Here is a 19301-nt window from a genome sequence, read left to right on the forward strand (position 1 = left end):
GCTGCTCCCTGCCAGAGCAGCTCCTCCCTCCGAAGCCGCCTACTGAAGCTACCCACCAACACCAGGAGGCTGGCAGGCAACAGTGGCAGAAGAAGAGGCCCACTCTTTAGGGCCACACCTGCCATTTCTCTCAGCCTGCAGTCTCTCAGCCTGCAGTCTGAGGTGACTCCCTCACAGTGCCTCAAGGATGGGCCAGCCCTGCCTTTGAGAACTGGTTGAAACATGGATTTCCATTGTAAGCAGGCTTTCCCATCCAGCAGCACTGGGGCATTCTTCATTAGTCAGACTGTGTTTTGGGAATTCATTGGTTCCCAGAATGGAAGTGTGTGGACGGAAATGTTCCTTTGAACTAGTCACTGCCATATTGCTATCAAATTAAAAGAAAGTTTGGAAATTGCAATAAGAGAAGAGGTGCCTTGAACTTTTTGTTCTTTCACATTTCAGTCTCATCTGAAAGATTTTTCGCATGTTCTCTGGAAAGAGCTCAAAGTTCCTGAAGGGGTGCTAATTTAATCAAAAAACAAAAACAACTTGGAGTACTATAGCATAAATTGATTAATGATTGATACTGTTTCTTTGAAAAAAGTTGTTTTGGTTCACCTCAAAAGAGATGCAATCAAGTTTATGCCATTGAAGAGTTTTACAAGCAATTTGTTAAACAAGATTTATTTTAACCCATCAGATAATGGTTAACCTGTCTGATAATATACAGTATATGTTTCATTTTAAGTATTTTTTTCTCAATAACAAATTATTACCTACTATTTTTTTATATAATCTCCAGAAATGCATTGAGAGCATCACTGTGAGAGATACGGGTCTGATATTGAAAGGGTGGGTAGCAGTTTTATTATCCAACCAGCCAATATATGGCTGAACTCCGATAAATCAAGAGACACTTGTTTTAATCACTTGTTTTCTCTTTATCCTGAAATTTGATCTGCTTTCCAGATGCTCCCTGATTCCTCCTTAGTTTGTGCCCTCAGAATCTGTCCTGCAGTGTAATAGTCTTGTTATCTAATATTTAATATTTGTATTTAATATTTAAAGTATTTATAAACTGGTTTTCTTGCCTTGTCCAAAGTGGCTTAGTTGTACTGAGGTGGGTCTTCAGCTAAGGTTATGTGTCAATTTGTGTGAGAACATGATCATCTGACCGTGATGATCAAATGGTCAAAGGACTTTGCTTATTCCATCCAGATGGACGATTGGGAAAAATTATGGCAAAAAACTTAAAATTCACAGCTTGCTTCTCAATAATGGAAAATCTTATGAAAATGCTATATCGATTGTACATGACCCCCAGCAAATTGCCCAAAATATATAAAAAAACTCAAATGCATCCTGGAGGTGTAAGCAAATGGAAGGAACAATGTACCATATGTGGTGGGACATTGTCTATGAGGAATTAAAATAAATGTTTAGACAAATACTTGTGAAGAAGCCAGAAGCCTTTCTTCTAGGTATTTTGACAATTGATATCTCAAATGATAAAAGGAGGGTGTTCCTATATGCTACAGCTGCAGCAAGAATGCTGATCACTAAAAATAGGAAAGGGGATAGGACACAGACGAAGGAAGAGTGGCAAATCACATTGTGTAAATATTTGGAATTAGCAAAAACGACAGAAGTAATTAGAAATCAACCAAACCAAAGTTTTAAAGATGACATGGAAAAACATTTTTCTCAAACAAAATATTTGATGTGTTTTGTTTGACTAAAGTTCGCAAAGTAAATAACAGATAGATAACATATATTATGTAAGAGAAGTGAAATAATGAAAAAACACAGTTAAAAAGATAAGGAAGAAGTAAAAAGCCAAAATAAGGTGGAGGGAAGTCACTTGTGAAGAAGTATTGATTTATTTTGGTTTACATTCATGTATAAGTTAACATATATTGAAGACAACTGGAAAATGTATATAATTAATCAATGTAAAACTCAATAAAAAATACTAAAAATAAAATAGTGTGAGAACATGAATGTTTCTGAACGTTCATACTAGAGCTGGGTGATACATCGTCCATATCTGGTTTGAGGTCCATATTGTGATAGCGGCTTCGTAGTTTTTGACCTGGAAGCAATATCCTGTGAATCATGGTGTGTATGTGTGTGTGCGCATGCGCGCTATGCAAAAATAATGGTGCAGGAAAAACCGTGAAGCCAACCAATGCCTCTACATAGCTCCATCCTTATTTCAGACTTATCACTATGTTTAGCTGGTTATATATCATGATGTTGAAAAACAGGTATCGCCTAGCCCTAGTTCATACCCATTCCAGGGTATGAGAGGTCATTGTAATAACTTTCCGTGTTTTTCGGTTTCTAAATGTATCCCTAGAAACGTTAAGAGATGCATCTCCTTTTTTAAAAACTTTCTTCAGGTAGAGGACATATGTATCTGTGTCTGTGCATAGGAAGCTGCTTTATGCTGAGTCAGATCATTGGTCCATCTAGTTCAGTACTATCTACTGAATGCAGAGTTTCAGGTGTGGATTTTCTGTTTGAGATTGAACCTGGGACATTTGTGTGCTAAGCGTGTGCTCCATCACTGAGCTCTGGTTCCTTCCCGATGTTAGTCTTAATTATGCTTCTCCAAGTGTAAACAGTCACCTTTAGGAGATTTCATGCTGACAATAGTAAGAAACCCAAAGAAGCTGATGCTCAAAATGAATGATTGAAATGAATGGTAGGAATTTTCATTGTGATTTTTGAACCATTGTTTGACTCTCCGGAATAGGATGATAACATAACATTTGTGTCTTTCCTTTTTTCTTTTCCCCTTTCCCTTAAAGAAAGAGTTTAGGGAAGAGGGTTTTAAAAAAGGAGGTTGTTTAATAATGTATCGTTTATTTTACGTATCACTTAGTTTGCTAACATTTTGGTTTCAGGCAACATCAAGAGAGCAGGGAAGAGACAAAACATTAGGAGCAAAACATTACTGTTCAGTATCCTAAAATATGCAGTGTCCTTAGGAAGAAAATATTTCAATAGGATTAGAAAAATGCTTTGTTAGTTTCTTGTTGAAATAGTGATGCTCTGCAGATGTACTGCTGCAACTTCATAACAGAGTGGCAGGCTGTTTTATAAGGCCAGAGATTACAAAGGTCCACTTTAACCTTTTTTTCCTTCCTGGCAGGTGTCCCACTGGCCTGAGGCCAGAGGCTGTGAGCATACTGCAGCCTGTGGTTTACACCAGAACGCAGAGCCGACACTCCAGCTGGCTGCTCATAATTACAGTAATTGCAGTCTGACAACTGGAGTTACACTGCAGAAATGTGATAAATATAAAAAATGTTTTAACCAGGTTGAACGTTTTATAAATATATCTACTCTCCCCTCTTTACAGATACGATATCTGCACATATAAAAACAAGCCTTGTGGAACACTGGGTAAGGTTGCAAAAATGTAACCTAAATGGGTATTTATTTTCTTCAATGTTTTGGTTTTTGTTACTTATTCATTTGACATCATTTCTTGAGATGATTTCCTCACATTTCATGTTTATGTAGAAAATGATTCTGAAAATATATTTTGTTTGCAAGAAGCAGTAATGTTAAAAAAAACGAATAGTTATTTTGGACAGCTGTGCCACTTTAAAAACCTAGAAGGTAATCAAAGCAACAATTGGGGGGGGGGGCAAGGGAAGCTCACATTGCTTTCTTCCTCATAAAGATTGTTCTGATAGATTTCACAAATACAAAGAGAACAAAAGAGACACACAGAAAAACCAGAAATGTTAATGGTAAAAATGTGCTTAAGAAAGCATGCAGTTAACTCATTATCCTGTCTGGTGCAAAAGCTTGAATTTACCACATATCCGTCTCTGAATCCTTTTCCATAATGGTGGTTGTATTGTGAATTTGATGCTGTTTTTTAAACTGTTACAGTGCTCTTAATCCATAAAGTAGATTGGAAAAGAAAAAAGTCTGCCATTTCTTTAAAATTTTGCTCAGTATTTAATGATAACTGTAGGATTTTGAGCAGGCAACTATTTTTTAATGATCGTGCCAGAATTTTGCCATCCCTCCTCTAGGAAACATTAGGACTCTGTTAACTTGCTTTGTCCACTTTATATAGCACCTGGACAATTGTGTGCTTGAGATATCAAAACCCTTGTCTAAATATCAATGTTTTTACAGTAAGCATTTATCTTCTACAGAAAACATTTAGCGTTTTCAATTTCTGCCATTGCTAGTTTTAAAATCCACAACATGGCAGATTGAGCAATCGCATAGCTGTAACTTTGCTGGCATTCACTGGCATTTCAGGAGATTTCTATGAGTGTACATTTTGTATCACTGGCAACAGAATGACATATGGAATGGCTGGATCACAATGCCACATGGTTATTGCATCTTAAGCTTAGACATGCACCCCTAGTCACTACCTGAAATTACATTTCTGTTGATCAGGCATTCTTGTTTCAGCACAAAGTGAAAATGGGTATCTAAGGAAGAGATAAGAGAATCTGCTGCTGGGTAGATATTTTGTTTTTTTTAATCCCCATGTCCTTGAACAGGGAGGCATGAAAGGAGCTATGTGTATTCAGTTGCCTTCATGGAGTGTGTCTACAGCTGTTTTGTAGCTTCAGGAAATATTTTTTTCTGCTTCACATCTGTCTAGCACCTGGTGCAGATACTTAAACCAGGTGCTGTGCTCTGATTTTGAACTCTGTTGTCTTCTCAGACCTAAAAGCTTTGTCCAGAATTTCAAATTATTAGCTTGGTCCTGTAGCCTGCCTTAAGACATTCTTAAGTGTGTTTTAAGAATAAATCCCTGCTGGTGCATAGGTAAATTGAATCCCCTAAGGGTCTGTCTATGTATAGTGAGCTGCAGAAGCTCCCTGTTGCCACTGCATCCTTAACCTTTCAAGCACCAACAGGTTCTGAGTAAGCGTCACTTTTACATACCCAACTTTTTTAGCCCAGGTCAATTGGAGTATGTAGACGCCATGATACAGGCAAGGGGAACCACATGGTGAGGACTCCCATGGGACGCGGGTGGCACTGTGGGTTAAACCACAGAAGCTAGGACTTGCCGATCAGAAGGTCAGCAGTTCGAATCCCCGTGGCGGGGTGAGCTCCCATTGCTTGGTCCCTGCTCCTGCCAACCTAACAATTCGAAAGCACGTCAAAGTGCAAGTAGATAAATAGGTATCGCTCTGGCGGGGAGGTAAACGGCGTTTCCATGCGCTGCTCTGGTTCGCCAGAAGCAGCTTAGTCATGCTGGCCACATGACCTGGAAGTTGTACGCCAGCTCCCTCAGCTAATAAAGCGAGATGAGCGCTGGCAACCCCAGAGTCGGTCACGACTGGACCTAATGGTCAGGGGTCCCTTTACCAGGGAGACGGAGGAGTAAGCATGAGGACCTTTTGCAAGCTTCATTCTCAGTAGGAGTTCAGGTCATCTTCTGTGTCACACTGTGGTCGGTCAATTGCAATGTTAAATGGGTGTTACATTGCTCATCTCAATAACTTGATGTTGGAAAGGTGGGGGTTTGCCCATGACTTGATGCTGTTCCACCTGATGGCAGAGAGCAGACTCCTTCCTTCTAGAACGGAATCACAACCATGGCAAGCATAGATTTTGTCTGGCTCTGGTGGCTAGGAGTTCCCTTTTCAGCTCTGGCTGCTACTGCATCCATAAGATAGAGATTACCTGACCACAGTACTCCATACTCTTGCAATGTGCTTTACATGGGGTTGCCCTTGTAGACCACTTGGAAACTTCAATTGGCTGGGGCTCTGTTTAGAGCCCATATTTTGTTTTAAAACAGATGCACTGGTTGCCAGTTCATTTCCAGACCCACTTGAAAGTGCTCATCTTAGTGTTCAAAGCCGTAAATGACTCTGGCTCCAAATATCTGAAAGATCACCTCCTTCCCTACCGACTCTCTCAGGTGCTAGAATCAGCAGAAGGGACTCTATTGGTACTTCCTTTACCCTCAGAGGCTCACAAAGTGGTGATGTTGGCCTGGGAGAGGACATTCTCTGAAACAGTCCCTAAGTTGTGGAACTCCTTCCCTCCGTTCCTTCATTATAGTTTTTTGCACAAGATAGGATAAGGTAATTCGAAGCTTTTGCTTCTACTTTTAAACTAACTAGATTTCCCTGTTAGATCCAGATTTGGGGGACAGTTTGATCCTGGCTTGCTTGAGACAGCTTGATCCAGGGAAGTTCTTGGAAAAGGACATATTTGGATAGAATGCACAAGGACATGTAATGCTAAGGGGGAGGAGGAGCATAAAATATTGAGAAAAAAGTGTTGATGGAAGTTGGAGGGAGAGGGATAGCTGAGGAAAAAACACTGAAGGGAGACCTCAGAAAAGAAAAAGGAGAGAAGTAAGTTAATAGCTGTAAGATTTCAGAAGGGTGGAAAATGGACACAAAGCAACAGACTGAAGGACATGTTCCTCTGGTAATAGTTAACTAACCATGTGCCACATAAATAATAGTAGTTTGGGTGGGTCATATGTGGGTTTTGTTTTGTTTCACAATTATTAATTAATTTGTTGACAGTTTTTAATTTGTAAAATAAGTATTAGCCATATCCATTAGGAATATTTTCCAATGTTCATCCATTGATAATAACTGAGTGCATTACTTTCAATCATTCTAAAAATGTCAAAGATACTACTCTGGAATTCAGAGTTAAAAAGTCAAACAATTGTATTTGGTTACAATGAAAGTACAATTTAGGTGTATTCTAACTTTGTCTTTGAATAGACTGGAAAGAACGTGATTGTAACCTTCACCTAGCAGAAATTACAGTTGGTCAAGTAATTTCCACCTTCTTTACTGGAGCTTGTTTTGTTTGTTTTCATTCTGTTCCAGTCTGTTGTAAGAGATCAGTGTCAGTAGCAGTTATGTAGATTAAAAACTTATTCAAAGATAAAATATCAGGCTGTCTTCCTCATTTCTTACTCATATCCCCCTTGACTTCAACTACTGAGTGCCAATTCAAATAATATGAACATATAATGTTCCTTAAATACTCCAAACTTAGATCTTGGTGAATTTGAAAACTCTGTGTGTGGAATCTGTAAGTGGAACAGCCACAGATAATACTGCTGTATATGCTGCTGCTCTATGGACTTCAGACATAGGTTAGGCATATTGAATTTATGCATTGCTTCCCTCAACAAAAAGGCCCAAAGCAATTTACAATAATAATAAAATACAGTAATAAAAATGCACACATTAAAAACACATTCAGAGTAAAAACATACAATCATTGGTGCTGTCCAAATGCCCGGGAAAACAAAAGCATATATGCCTGGAGTTGAAATGATGACAAAGTTGGCGCCAGTCAGGCCTCCCTGGAGAGAACATTCCAGAGATGAGGAGCTACATAGCCATTCTAATCAGTAGAGTTCTCAGTTGAATTAAGGGATCACAGAAAGCTAGTGGGGAACAGAGTTTCTATGGGGTAAGACTCATTTCTGCACCATGCAGGGCTTTATGGATTGAAATGATTGAACAGAAAAGAGTTCAAAGCTAGTGTAAACCCTGGAGTGCTGGTGTTAATCTGGTTCCTTGTAACACATCCCTAGCAAGTTAATGTTAATCATAATTTAGGTTACTTTGCTCATAGAATACATTCCCTTCAGTGCTAAAAGTATCCCTTTTTGGTCCTTGTTTTGTAGCAGTATTTTTTCAGGGTACATAATCCCCTAGGAGAGTATGTTAATGTTTTCCCCAGATAATAGTCCTCAAGGAGGAATACCTTTAAGGCTGCAGCAGGTCAATTCCTCCGCAGTGGTAACAAATTAATCCTGCACTAGTGCACATCCCAAGTAGTATTGAAGAACATTTAAAATATTTGTACATACTGTGTTCCATTTTAAAAGGTTTTAGAAGCAGATGTATGTGGTGAGAACTTAATTTCAGAAAACTGATAAGCAGAAGTTTTTATAGTTTAGTAAATACAGCTAACATTTCTTTCTCTGCAATTGGTGCATTGAGTTTTTTGTTTTCATAAAAATTCCTAAAAATATACCACTCGGGGGTTTTGTAGCTAAAAATGTTTCTTGTATGTTTTATGAACCCACTAAACTTAAACAGATCTCTTTAGAAAAATAATGTGGACACATTTTGCTTTCTGCAACCTCAAGAATGTTAAAATAGAAATGCTTGCTTGAATTCCCTCTCCTGGCTCATATTACTAGGTGGTCCCAAGTTACCAGAAGTAAAATTTATAAATCTAACCCCTAGTCTAGACATTTTCCAGCAGTGACTGCAGTTCAAAAAATATTAATGTCTAGCCGGCAAAGTGAAATTCCCCCCAGTGATTTTGCAATGACTAGAAAGTTAACCTTTTGCCAACTGCTGCTTCGATGCATGGAGGTTATTAAAAAGAATCCAGGCATTTATAACTAGGGCTTTTAAGATTGAAACACCTTGGCATGACCCTTTGTGTCTCCTTTTGTTTGTTCAGGCTTGGCCTCTGTTGCTGGAATGTGTGAGCCTGAAAGGAGCTGTAGCATTAATGAAGATATTGGCTTAGGTTCTGCTTTTACCATTGCACATGAAATTGGTCACAAGTGAGTACATTTTTAAATCTTTATAAATCTTAATTTAATGACCTTTATCTGTGACTTTATTCTCTCATCTGTTCTGCTTGCTACATACATAAAATTATCCTAATGATTCACTTTATTTTACTTTTTGTCTTTCACTAACAATATGACCTTAAAAGATTTATTGCTTCAGCACGTAAATACTTGAGATATGCCAATTGGCTATTGCAATGCTGTCTATGAGGACTGCTCTGGAATATGGTTTGGAGGGTGCAACTGGTGGAGAACGTGGCAACCAGAATGATGTCTGGTATGGTTCAAAGGACTTTTGAGGAGATATGGGTGGGATTACCCTATGTAGGCTATATCTGGCCAGTTCATACTCAAGAGTAGGCACACTGAAGTCAATGGAAGATTTAAATATCCTCCCCATGTACTCAGAGGAGGAAGAATGCAAATCTGAGGCTCTTGCCTTCTGGTTCTCATTACAGTAAACCCATCATTTATTATTATATGTATGAATTCAACCTCCATATTTTATTTGTTGGAAGCTTATTCTAGGAGTAAGTCCTAGTAAACAATGGTCATTTTATCTACCTACCTAGTATTAGCTAGTATCTGGTTCATTTGGGCTGCTTCCACGTGAATAGCTCTTAGTGCTGCCGAATCATTGCTCTTCTGCTATAAGCTATAAGCAGAATTGGAATCAACTTTCCACACTATTGGTAGTATACTGCTTCTGCTATGTTAAGGTTACCAGATTTTTTTCCAATGAATCCGGGGACACTTTTCAACTTCCTACTAAATAGATGGATTTTGTCAGGGGACTGATTTGTAAATCTGGGGACTGCCCCCGGGAAACGAGGACGTCTGGTAACCTTATGCTGTGTTCCATCCACATCAGTGGGTGTGTTATAGGTGCTCTGGGTGGGGCCATTAGAAGCTCAGCACTCATGCACTATTTAACCTTGTTGGTGGGCTGTTTAATTATTTTGTTTTTGAAATAAATCTTTTACAGTCATATCTCGGGTTGAATATGCTTCGAGTTGAGCACCTTCGAGTTGCGCTCTGCGGCAACCCGGAGCGCGTTACTTCCGAGTTTTGCCGCTTGCGCGTGCGCAGACGTTCAAAATGACGTCAAACGCCTGCGCAGAAGCGACAAAAAGCGACGCGCACGTGTGCAGACATGCCATCGCTAGTTACATTTGCTTCTAGGTGCAAACGGGGCTCCAGAACGGATCCCGTTCGTATCTAGAGGTACCACTGTAATTGGCTTTTCCAACTTTTAATTGGCTTTTCCAACTGTACTTTTTAAAATGAAAGAAGTACAACAGTGTTTATGCTACAGCACCATAATAATATAACGCTCATCTTTTTTTAAAAAAATGATGATGGTCTAGTTGCTCTTAAACAGTTATATCCAGGGGCACATAAGTGTGGAGGTAACCTGGTCTTGAGGAGTTTGTGCCTTTGTGTGTTAGTAACAAGACCTTGAACATAGCCTGGTAGCTAATCAGCAGCCTATTCAGTTCCCTCAGCACAGATGTAATATGTACATGTCCAGATGCTCCATTCAGCAAGCTGACTGCAGCATACTGCACCAGCTACAACTTCCAAACATGCCTGAAGGGAAGTCCCACATAGAACGCATTACAGTAGCCTAGTTGTGAGGTTGCTAATGCATGAATCATAGTGTCTAAGACGTCATTGTCCAGGCAGGGTTGTAGTTGATATACCCACCTACTTTGTTAATAGGTGCTGTTTGCCAAGGAAGTTACCTAGGTTCCAGTAACAAAGAATGGTCCAAACTGTGTACTTACTCCTTTAGAGGGAGTGGAACCTTGTCCAGAATTGGTAAATTCACCAATTTCCAGACTGTAAACTACTCGCCCACAGAGTCTTATCAGCATTCAGTGTCATTTTGTTAGCTGTGATTCAACCCACTACTGCATCCAGGCGGCAGTTCAGAACAGATACAGTCTCTTCTGATGTAACAGAGAAATTGAACTGAATGTCAGTGTGTTGACGGCCCCATTCCCCAAATCTAATGAATGCTCCCCATGATTTAATATACAACATTGAGGAGAAAATTGTGTCCTCCAGCACCATCCAGCGGAACTGCTAGGGGGCAGACACATAACATCCCAACACTATGTTTGAACCCAGCCATGTAAGCAGGAATGGAATCACAGTAACACAGTGCAACCAATTTGCAACTCACACAAAGAGCCCAGGAAAATACCAGGAAAGCCAGCAGTATTGAAAGTCACTGAGAAATCAAGAAAGAGGAATAGAGTTGCACTCCTGCTCTCCCGTGCCCAAAGGAAGGTGTCCATCAGGGTGACCAAGGCTAATTCTGTTCAAAATTCAGACCTGAACCTAGACTGGAAAGGGTCAAGAGCAGCAGTTTCCTCCAACAGTGCTTGCAGCGTGCCGTCACTCTCCCGAACACCTTATCTCAAAATAAGAGTAATTTGTGATCAGGTAATAGTTGTTGAGTACCTCAGGGTCCAAGGAAGTGTGTGGGTTTTTAAGGAGTGGATACACTGCTGCCTCTTTCAAGGCATTAGGTACCATTCCCTCATGCAAAACGTGTCAACTGCTTCCTGGAACGACTCCAGACCCCGATAACTTGAATAAGCTATTGTGAGCAAGAGTAGAGAGAGCATATTGCGGGCTGAACCACCACAGGCACCTTGTGTACATCCTGAGACCTCAACTGAAACAGATTTCCACAAGATCAGGGAAGATGCTTTGTCAGGTACTTCACCTTTCTTTGGAATAATGGCAGCATTCACCTCAGCACTGAGGCAAGTAATTTTATCCTCAAAGTTCCTGGCAAACTTATCATAGCAGGCCTCTATAGTTCCAAAACTCAATTCCGTGGAACAGATGTCAGCTCTCACAACATGGAACAGCTCTGTTAACCAGCTACTCCAAGATGCACCATCTTCACTGGCACATAGTAGTCATGGCTATGCACTTTAGGACATGTCTTGTCAGTTTCACATTGAGTCTAACACCACTTCCATTTTAGCCCCCGAAAACAGGCATTTTCCATCATTGCTCATGCACTCTAGAATGCCCTTTCCTCTAGCCCTTGTCCAGCTCATTTGATTGCTCGGAGTTCCCTGGAAAACTCATGAGCAATCTTGTCAACAGTCCTATGCATCTTGCCATTCCATAGCATAACAAAGGCCTTGACAGGGATTGCCAGCTCTGGCTCCTGGAAATTTTCCCAAAGCATTCAGGAATCCTTCAGGCTCCTTTAAGTCTCTGAGGATGGACCATTCTGAAGTATCCTCCAACCTTGTAGGGAGAAACTGGCACTGTAAAACCAAACTTAGCAGATAAGGATCTGACCACAACAATAGGGTTTCTTCAACACCCTCCACCCTATATGCAGACCAGCCCTTTCACTCTGAACTGAAGACCAAATCAAGAGTATGCCCTGCCCTATGTTTTGGGCCAGTTACAACTTGAGTTAGCCCAGTTATTATCATGGAGCTCATAAATGCCCAAGCTGGCCCAGTCAAGTTAGCCTCAGCATGCTTATTGAAGTTCCTCAGAACCAGTGTCCTCTGATTCTCAAACACTGCACTCAATACCACCTCCACCAGCTTGGATAGATATGCTGTGGAGCAGCAGCCCCAATCTGTCCTGCTGGCCCAGTGTAAGGTATAGCCTACCCAACAATGGTGAAGTTTCCTAGTGAGTGAGATGGAAATTATGTTTCCAGTGACAATGGGTTGTCTGGGGGCTGTCTGTCTGGCTTATTTATTTACCTACCTCTTTAAGTTTTTCTAAGTTTGTAAACCTTGTAATTGCCTCAAGCATGCTGATGCCTCCCCTTTGTTTCTCAGTAGCACCATTTTGACTTCGTATCTGTTATTTTATTAGCATGTATTTCATATAGTAGTTTGTGTTGCCAACTATTTCTCTCATAATGAGGAACATTACTTTTTCTGCTGCAGACAAACAGAAGGTTGGCATCTGCACATTCTGTTGGATGGTTGTGTTTCCCCCTTTTTGTTGCTTCTCAACTTTCTCTACTTCTTTACTGAATAAGTTAAGAATTCTGATAGTGTTTATGGACAGTAGGTGTGTACTGCTTAAGTAAATATATACATTTTAAAAACCTTCACCTTTAATATGGTTCAGTACTGATGATTTTATTAATGATGGGGTTTGTTCATGCTGGACAGATTTTTTTTTTTTTAAGTATCTTGGATAGGGAATCTCTGATAAATTAGTGGAATTTAATAGCTCCCCATAGGAGGAAATAGATTTTTTGGATCAGTTGGTCACTTTCTGAACATGAGTGAAATCTCTTACTGCAGAATAAATGAGGGAATACTTTCATTAGGACCATTTAACATTCACATTGTAGTTTGATCATCAGTTGCATCCCTGCCAAAAAAGGTATTACCTTAGCTGTTCTCTGATTCTTTTCATTTGAACCAATACAGTTATCAAGACTTTAACATATTTAATGTTTTCCTAAAGTAGATGGTTCTGTCATATACGCTTTTACCAAATTCTTCCACATATGGTTCCTCTCAGTCTGCCCTTCCAGTTTTCCTGCCTGACATTTATACTTTAACTTTGCCAGCCACATAAATGAGCAAGTCATCTAATGAGCATTTTATCCTTGTGATTCTGTGGTTTTGTGGTACTGATTCCCTCCCCTTAAAAAAAAAAAAAATCCAAGAGAAGGAAGAATCCCAAATAAAACTTTAATATTTTTTTCTGAGGGAAAATGCATTCTAAGTGTTAAAATCCAGTTGTGCTGAACTCAGTAACAGGGCAGATGCTAGCAGGGCCAGTAAAGAATAGGAAAGACACACGAAGAGCACAGGAGGCTATGGTGGTCCATAGAAGAAAAACCTTAAACCTATAATTGACCAATACCCTTATTGGGACCAACCAAAATGTCTCAAATAGTGAGCAAAATTTAGAGTTATTCAAAACTAGATGTGGTCTAGATGTTAACTAAAACAAGAGCTGGGGAAAGGGAGAAAAAGTAGGTGTGATGCTAAAGCCATAAAGTTGTCTGCTGCAGAAGTCTTGAGATAGAAATATTTGGTTATTTTCTTGCTGGCTTAACAGCCACTTTACCACTGACAGCCAGCATCAAATTTCAGGGAGTCCTTAGCATGGTGCCACAAATAAAGCCCTAACATCCCCCCTGCAATGCAGCCACAACTGTGCAGTATTTTTCTGTTGCTGCCACCACAGCAGTAACACAATTCATTGACTTTCAAAATCAAATCCTAATCCTTATGGTGGCATATAAATATTAAAATTATTATAATTATTATTGACAATGATCAAATGAGATGTTTAAGAGGTTTAATAGTTAGAATGAGATATAAAGGATTAGAACTAGAAATTCCTCTGTTGCTTAAACTGTTGTGGCCCTGCTGAATGGAACTGAAACCACTGTAGTGGTTTGTAAAGTTCACACTGAGAGTTTATATATCTAATATGTCATTCTGAATTACTATCTGAGTTAATAACATGGAAGCTTCTTATTGTTTTCCTTTTATTAATCATGGTGACTACTAGTGACGATTTTATATTGCTTGAATCCTATTTGGTGTACCCACATTTTGAGGCTACTAAATGTAGCAAAATACGGTACTTAGAATGAACCAAAGTAAAAAAGAAATATAGCAATAGCAATACTGTGTTATGTTTGTGTAAGGCCTCAAACCTAAACATCTATGCCAACCATTTTTAGACAACATATATAGCCCATTGTTTAATTCCTGTTCACTGAGTATATTAAGTATATATAAGTATATTAAGTATGTGAAAATCTTATGTTAAAGTTCTGTTCCATATAAAAATAATGGACTCTTCCCCCTCCCTCTTCCTATTCTTTTGGACAGTTTTGGTATGAACCATGATGGAATTGGAAATTCTTGTGGGACCAAAGGTCATGAAGCCGCAAAACTTATGGCAGCTCACATTACAGCAAACACCAACCCCTTCTCATGGTCAGCCTGCAGCAGGGATTATATCACCAGTTTTTTAGAGTAAGTAGTCTCTGAAGAGAGATAATAAGATTCTTGAAAAACTTCACACTCCACCATACCCTGCTGAGGTGAATGTACAACGATAAAGAAGATATTTACCCATGAGACCTAATCCATAAGTGTTGGCTAATAGCAGTGAGTTTACTATTTACTGCTGTATATGGGAGTCTCTTCCAACAAAGATGGTTATCATTGTCATATTTGACAGTGCTGATTAGGGAGAAGAAATGGGAACAAAGGAGAAAGAAGGGGTGCCTTGCTACAGTGGTCCAGCTTCACCCAAGTTGTTGACTCAGTCAAAGCCAACAGTGCTGCCATCTAACAACACAATCCCAACCATGTTTTCTTTCAAGTAAATCTTATTGAATCCAATGGAACTTGCTCCACAAAAAGGTGTTTCAGGGTGAGGCATTGGCTGCTAGGTTCAAAGCACCAGGGATTCCCTAAGGGGTTTGTTCCTTGGGCCCCTTAGCTATTCCAACCTGATATGGCAAAAATATAAAAGTACCGTATTTTTCGCCCTATAGGACACACTTTTCCCCCTCCAAAAATGAAGGGGAAATGTGTGTGCGTCCTATGGGGTGAATGCAGGCTTCGCACACCTTGCGGAGAGTTGCCTGCATGCTGAAGCCTGCGCACACTGAGCTCAGCGCGTCCAGGCTTCGCTGACCTCTCCGCAAGCAGCGGGAGCGCTCTCGCTGCTTGCGGAGAGTTGCTTGCATGCTGAAGCCTGTGCGCGCTGAGCTCAGCGCGTCCAGGCTTCGCGAACCTCTCAGCAAGCAGCGGGAGCCAGCGCTGGGCTCCCACGGCTTGCAGAGAGCTGCCTGTTTGGGGGCTGGGGTCGGGGGAAGCTCGGCCTTCCCCCGCCCCAACCCTGCGCCTGGGGGAAAAATAATTTCCCCCCCTTTATTTCCCCCCAAAAAACTAGGTGCGCCTTATGGGACGGTGCGTCCTATAGGGCGAAAAATACGGTACCCACTCTATCCCAGAGCTCCCAGGGTAGAGGAGAATTTGCTGCTCTACATTTCCCTGGCCCCTTGTTAGGCTTACTTTCTAAATAATTAAAATACAACACTATTGATAACAATCCTAATGACTGTTTGCAGACGTGGTGTAATAATGATGTAGGAGATTGGTGTCTACTCCAATTTTATATTAATTTACAAATAAATACTGGAATTGACTAATTAGTCTCATAGTTAATAAGATCATTTAGAGGCTTGTTACATCTATCACTATACCAAATAATATTGACAGATGTAATATATTCTATGAATAGTCAGATTAAATGTAACTCCTCATAGCTCCTCATTTTATTTTTAATTACAGTTTGCATAGTAGTTTTAATTTGTGAAACAGTTTTTATTGTGGTAACCCTATGAAGCTGATCCCTGGCAGAGAGGCAGCAGTTTCTCTAAGATGACATAATGAGTTCATGTTAGAGGTGGGGCTTGAGCCCATCTTTTTCAAGCTGCCTTTGTTGCAGAAATTGGAGCACTATGTGTACACCTCAACTTGGAGGCACTGGCAATCACAAATCCAAACTGCTAGCTGGCTTAGCTGCAAATCTAGTAGTGGGCCTAAATGTTTCCCAAGTGAATATGGTAGGGACATCTCATAAACGAGCCAGCCTTCAATTATCTAATCACTGTTTTCATGTATGTATTCCTCTGTATTGATCTAGGATGCAGATGTGTTTGATTAATTTGCAAGTATTTTTTGGCTATTTTTGCAAAAAAAAATAGTTACTCTAGATCAGTGTTGGCTTAACCTGTGGCCCACCAGATGTTTGAAGACTGAAAGGCCCATCTTCCCTGGCCATGGGCCATGCTGATGGGTGTTGGATTCTGACAACATCTTGAGAGACATAGGTTGGCCTATGTAAATAACTATTTCCATAACTCCCACTAAAATTATAACCTAGGAAAACACTGGCACCAATGTTAGATTGTTTGAATGGCTAATTTTGATGAGTAGTTTCCATTTATGACTGATTTATTTTGCATATGATACATAGTTTGGAAACTACAGTATGCATATTTGCAGTCATAATGTTGTAAAAATGATTATTTGGGGTTTGGTAGCTATTCAGAGCATCCCATAGCTTTGGCCACTATATTTTCAAGTACAGGTGCCTGGATAAGGTGTTTCTTTTTGAAATGATGCCTCTTTAGTTTGGGTCTCGATTGAGATGACTAGTTCTCTGAGGCAGTAATTGTTAGGTATAAAGACTATTAGATTCTTTTTATATGTATGTTACTCTTTTGGTGTTGACGGCTGACCTTTTTGGCTTAAAATGCTCTGTAAAATTGAAGTCAGTAAAACAACCCCATATTATCAGAACTAATCATAAACCATAGTTTAGCATTATGTGAACAAGCCAGAATGAGCATTGGTCATGTAGACACCTCCCCTCTAATAATACATGTGTAAATGCAAGCTTAAAAAGCATCTGTTCTGTTTTGTGCATACTGTTGACTGTACAGAAACTAGTAAATATAATTATAGCTCAGCCTTTGCATGTCTATTCAAAAGTAAGTCCTAATGTGTTCAGCGGAGCTTTCTCCCCTTCTCAGCATGTTTATATTTATAACCTTATTAAGTGCAAAGTATAATTTCAAAGGAAGTCTTATTTTTCTTTTAAATGCATTCAAGCAGATCTGTGACTCCAATTATTGTATTAATTCATTCTAAGTTTAGTTATCTTGTGAGCGTTCAGGCTATCTATTTCCCCTCTAATTAGCACTATATATTATGAAGAGCTAATATTGAATGCTCTAAATACATCCTAAATCCCATTTATGGAAAAAGCCTAGGATTTAAGCCAACCTAGCCTCAAGTTCTGAACAAAAGCCCAAGTACTTCATAATGTTAAGAATGAACTTTGGAATGCAAATCCAAAGACATTTGGGTTCAAATCTGAAAACTGCTGTCAACTCACTGAAGGCATTGTGCAATCTATTCCCACCAGGATTCACCTGTAAAAAGAAAAGAAAAAGTGTTCTAAGGCTGAACAGAATAAAAATGATTGGGCTGTATCTGACACTGAATTTCCACTGACTCAATGCACAACAGAATATCTTCTTCCTTTCCTGTCCCTTCTGCCCCTCAGGAGCAGGTTTTGGGGAGGGGGTGCGAGGGAAGAAGATGAATTGGAGGTCCCATTGGGCTGTAGCCACTGTTACACCACTGGCCTTCTGCTAGTGCGATGATGATGATGATGATGATGATTGCATCAGCAGAAGGCACCAGCGGTGCAGCAGTGGATACAACCCATTATAAAGCACTTTTTAAGTATGTCAGACTGTAATAATGCATAATAATGACAAAGACCTAACTTTAAAGTTATTTCTTTTGAAGTTAGTGGGACACAATTCTGTATGAAAGGCTAGGGTCCAAATAATTGTGCAGCTCATTTTATGTGTCCAAGAGTTTGTTCTGCCTCCCCAGTTGGAGTCAATAATGCTTCTGAGTACCAGTTGCTGGAAACCACAGAAGGGGAGAGTGCTGTTGTACCTGAATCCTGCTTGTGGGTTCCCACGGGCATCTGGTTGGCCACTGTGAGAACAAGATGCTGAACATGATGGGCCAGTGGCAAGATCCAGCAGGCTCTTATGTTCTTAAGAGGTCTTTGAACTTTTTTTTGGTTGACATTTGTAAGATAGCATTGCACTTATTTTCTGTTCTTTCATGTTTATTTGGAACACTTGTTTTACACAACAGAATCCTGATACATATTTTAGCAGTGATAACACTTTATAGTGTTCATAATTTCTTTGGTTCTTTGTGTTGAACAGTTCTGGCCGTGGTACTTGCCTTGATAATGAGCCTCCGAAGCGTGACTTTCTTTATCCTGCAGTGGCACCAGGTCAGGTGTATGATGCTGATGAACAATGTCGCTTCCAGTATGGAGCAACGTCACGTCAGTGTAAATATGGGGTAAGAAGTCTTACGTATCCTGCTTAGTCATTTGTATATATTCATGTCATAAATGTTTAGTTAGATACAATTATTAGTGACATAGTTTTCAATAAATAATTTTCACTGTAAAACTGTTTTAAATAAGGAACAAGAGGTGTTTATGCTGCATCTTTTGCTTGAGACATTTGTGTATATTCTGTTCCCAAATGTTTGGCTAAAAATAAATTGAGCAATTCCTTCAAAATCAAGTGGATGATCTCAAAGCCCTGGCTAACTCATTGCACACATTCCTGATTCCTTGCTTAATTGTAAGCTGCTGCTAATGTCTGGTAGAAAAGGTTCATAAGATACTAAAATTTTCAAGTCTTTCATTATACTATTCAACTGAGTTTTTAGTCATGTTACTGTAATATTAGCATCAAACTTTTTATGAGTATTCAGTTTATTGTATCCTAATATTAAGGAATAGAAATGATATTACTACTGCTGTTAATAAAAATGAGTTTCACAGAGAAAAAAATTATAGGGAGATATTCCTGTTTAATAAGAGTATTATTATTCAGTGATGATGATGATAATAATGATGGTAATAATAATATGTGCCCTTTAAAATAGCTTAAAATAATATAAATGACATGTTGTAGTTCAGAACACTGATAACAGCATTTTTATAGGCCAAAGCATCAGTTATACTGATTCTATAGTCCCCATCATCAGCTGGATTTAAAAATGAAAAAGTTATTAAAAAGTACATTTTATAGACTTTTGAGCCAAGTTACATATTATTTTGTGTACTTTAAAAATAAAATAATTAAGAC

General features: G+C 39.4%; 1 protein-coding gene across 15 annotated transcripts in view; it reads left to right on the forward strand.

Moving 5' to 3' along the window:
• Positions 1-19301, forward strand: part of ADAMTS6 (ADAM metallopeptidase with thrombospondin type 1 motif 6) — a 123840-nt gene that overhangs the window by 43871 nt on the left and 60668 nt on the right. For 14 of the 15 annotated variants that reach the window (XR_014503048.1, XM_083403720.1, XM_083403722.1 and 11 more), the window contains 4 exons: positions 3350-3393; positions 8440-8545; positions 14416-14562; positions 18360-18501. Coding sequence is in view for 14 of the 15 variants with exons in the window: in XM_083403720.1 (XP_083259846.1) it covers positions 3350-3393; positions 8440-8545; positions 14416-14562; positions 18360-18501 (439 nt within the window). In the remaining variant the exon portion in view is untranslated. The remainder of the gene's footprint in view (positions 1-3349; positions 3394-8439; positions 8546-14415; positions 14563-18359; positions 18502-19301) is intronic. The other variant, XM_083403721.1, reaches the window with a different exon arrangement.

This window comes from Podarcis tiliguerta (genome assembly GCF_965153285.1).
Source record: "Podarcis tiliguerta genome assembly, chromosome: 11".
Lineage (NCBI taxonomy): Eukaryota > Metazoa > Chordata > Lepidosauria > Squamata > Lacertidae > Podarcis > Podarcis tiliguerta.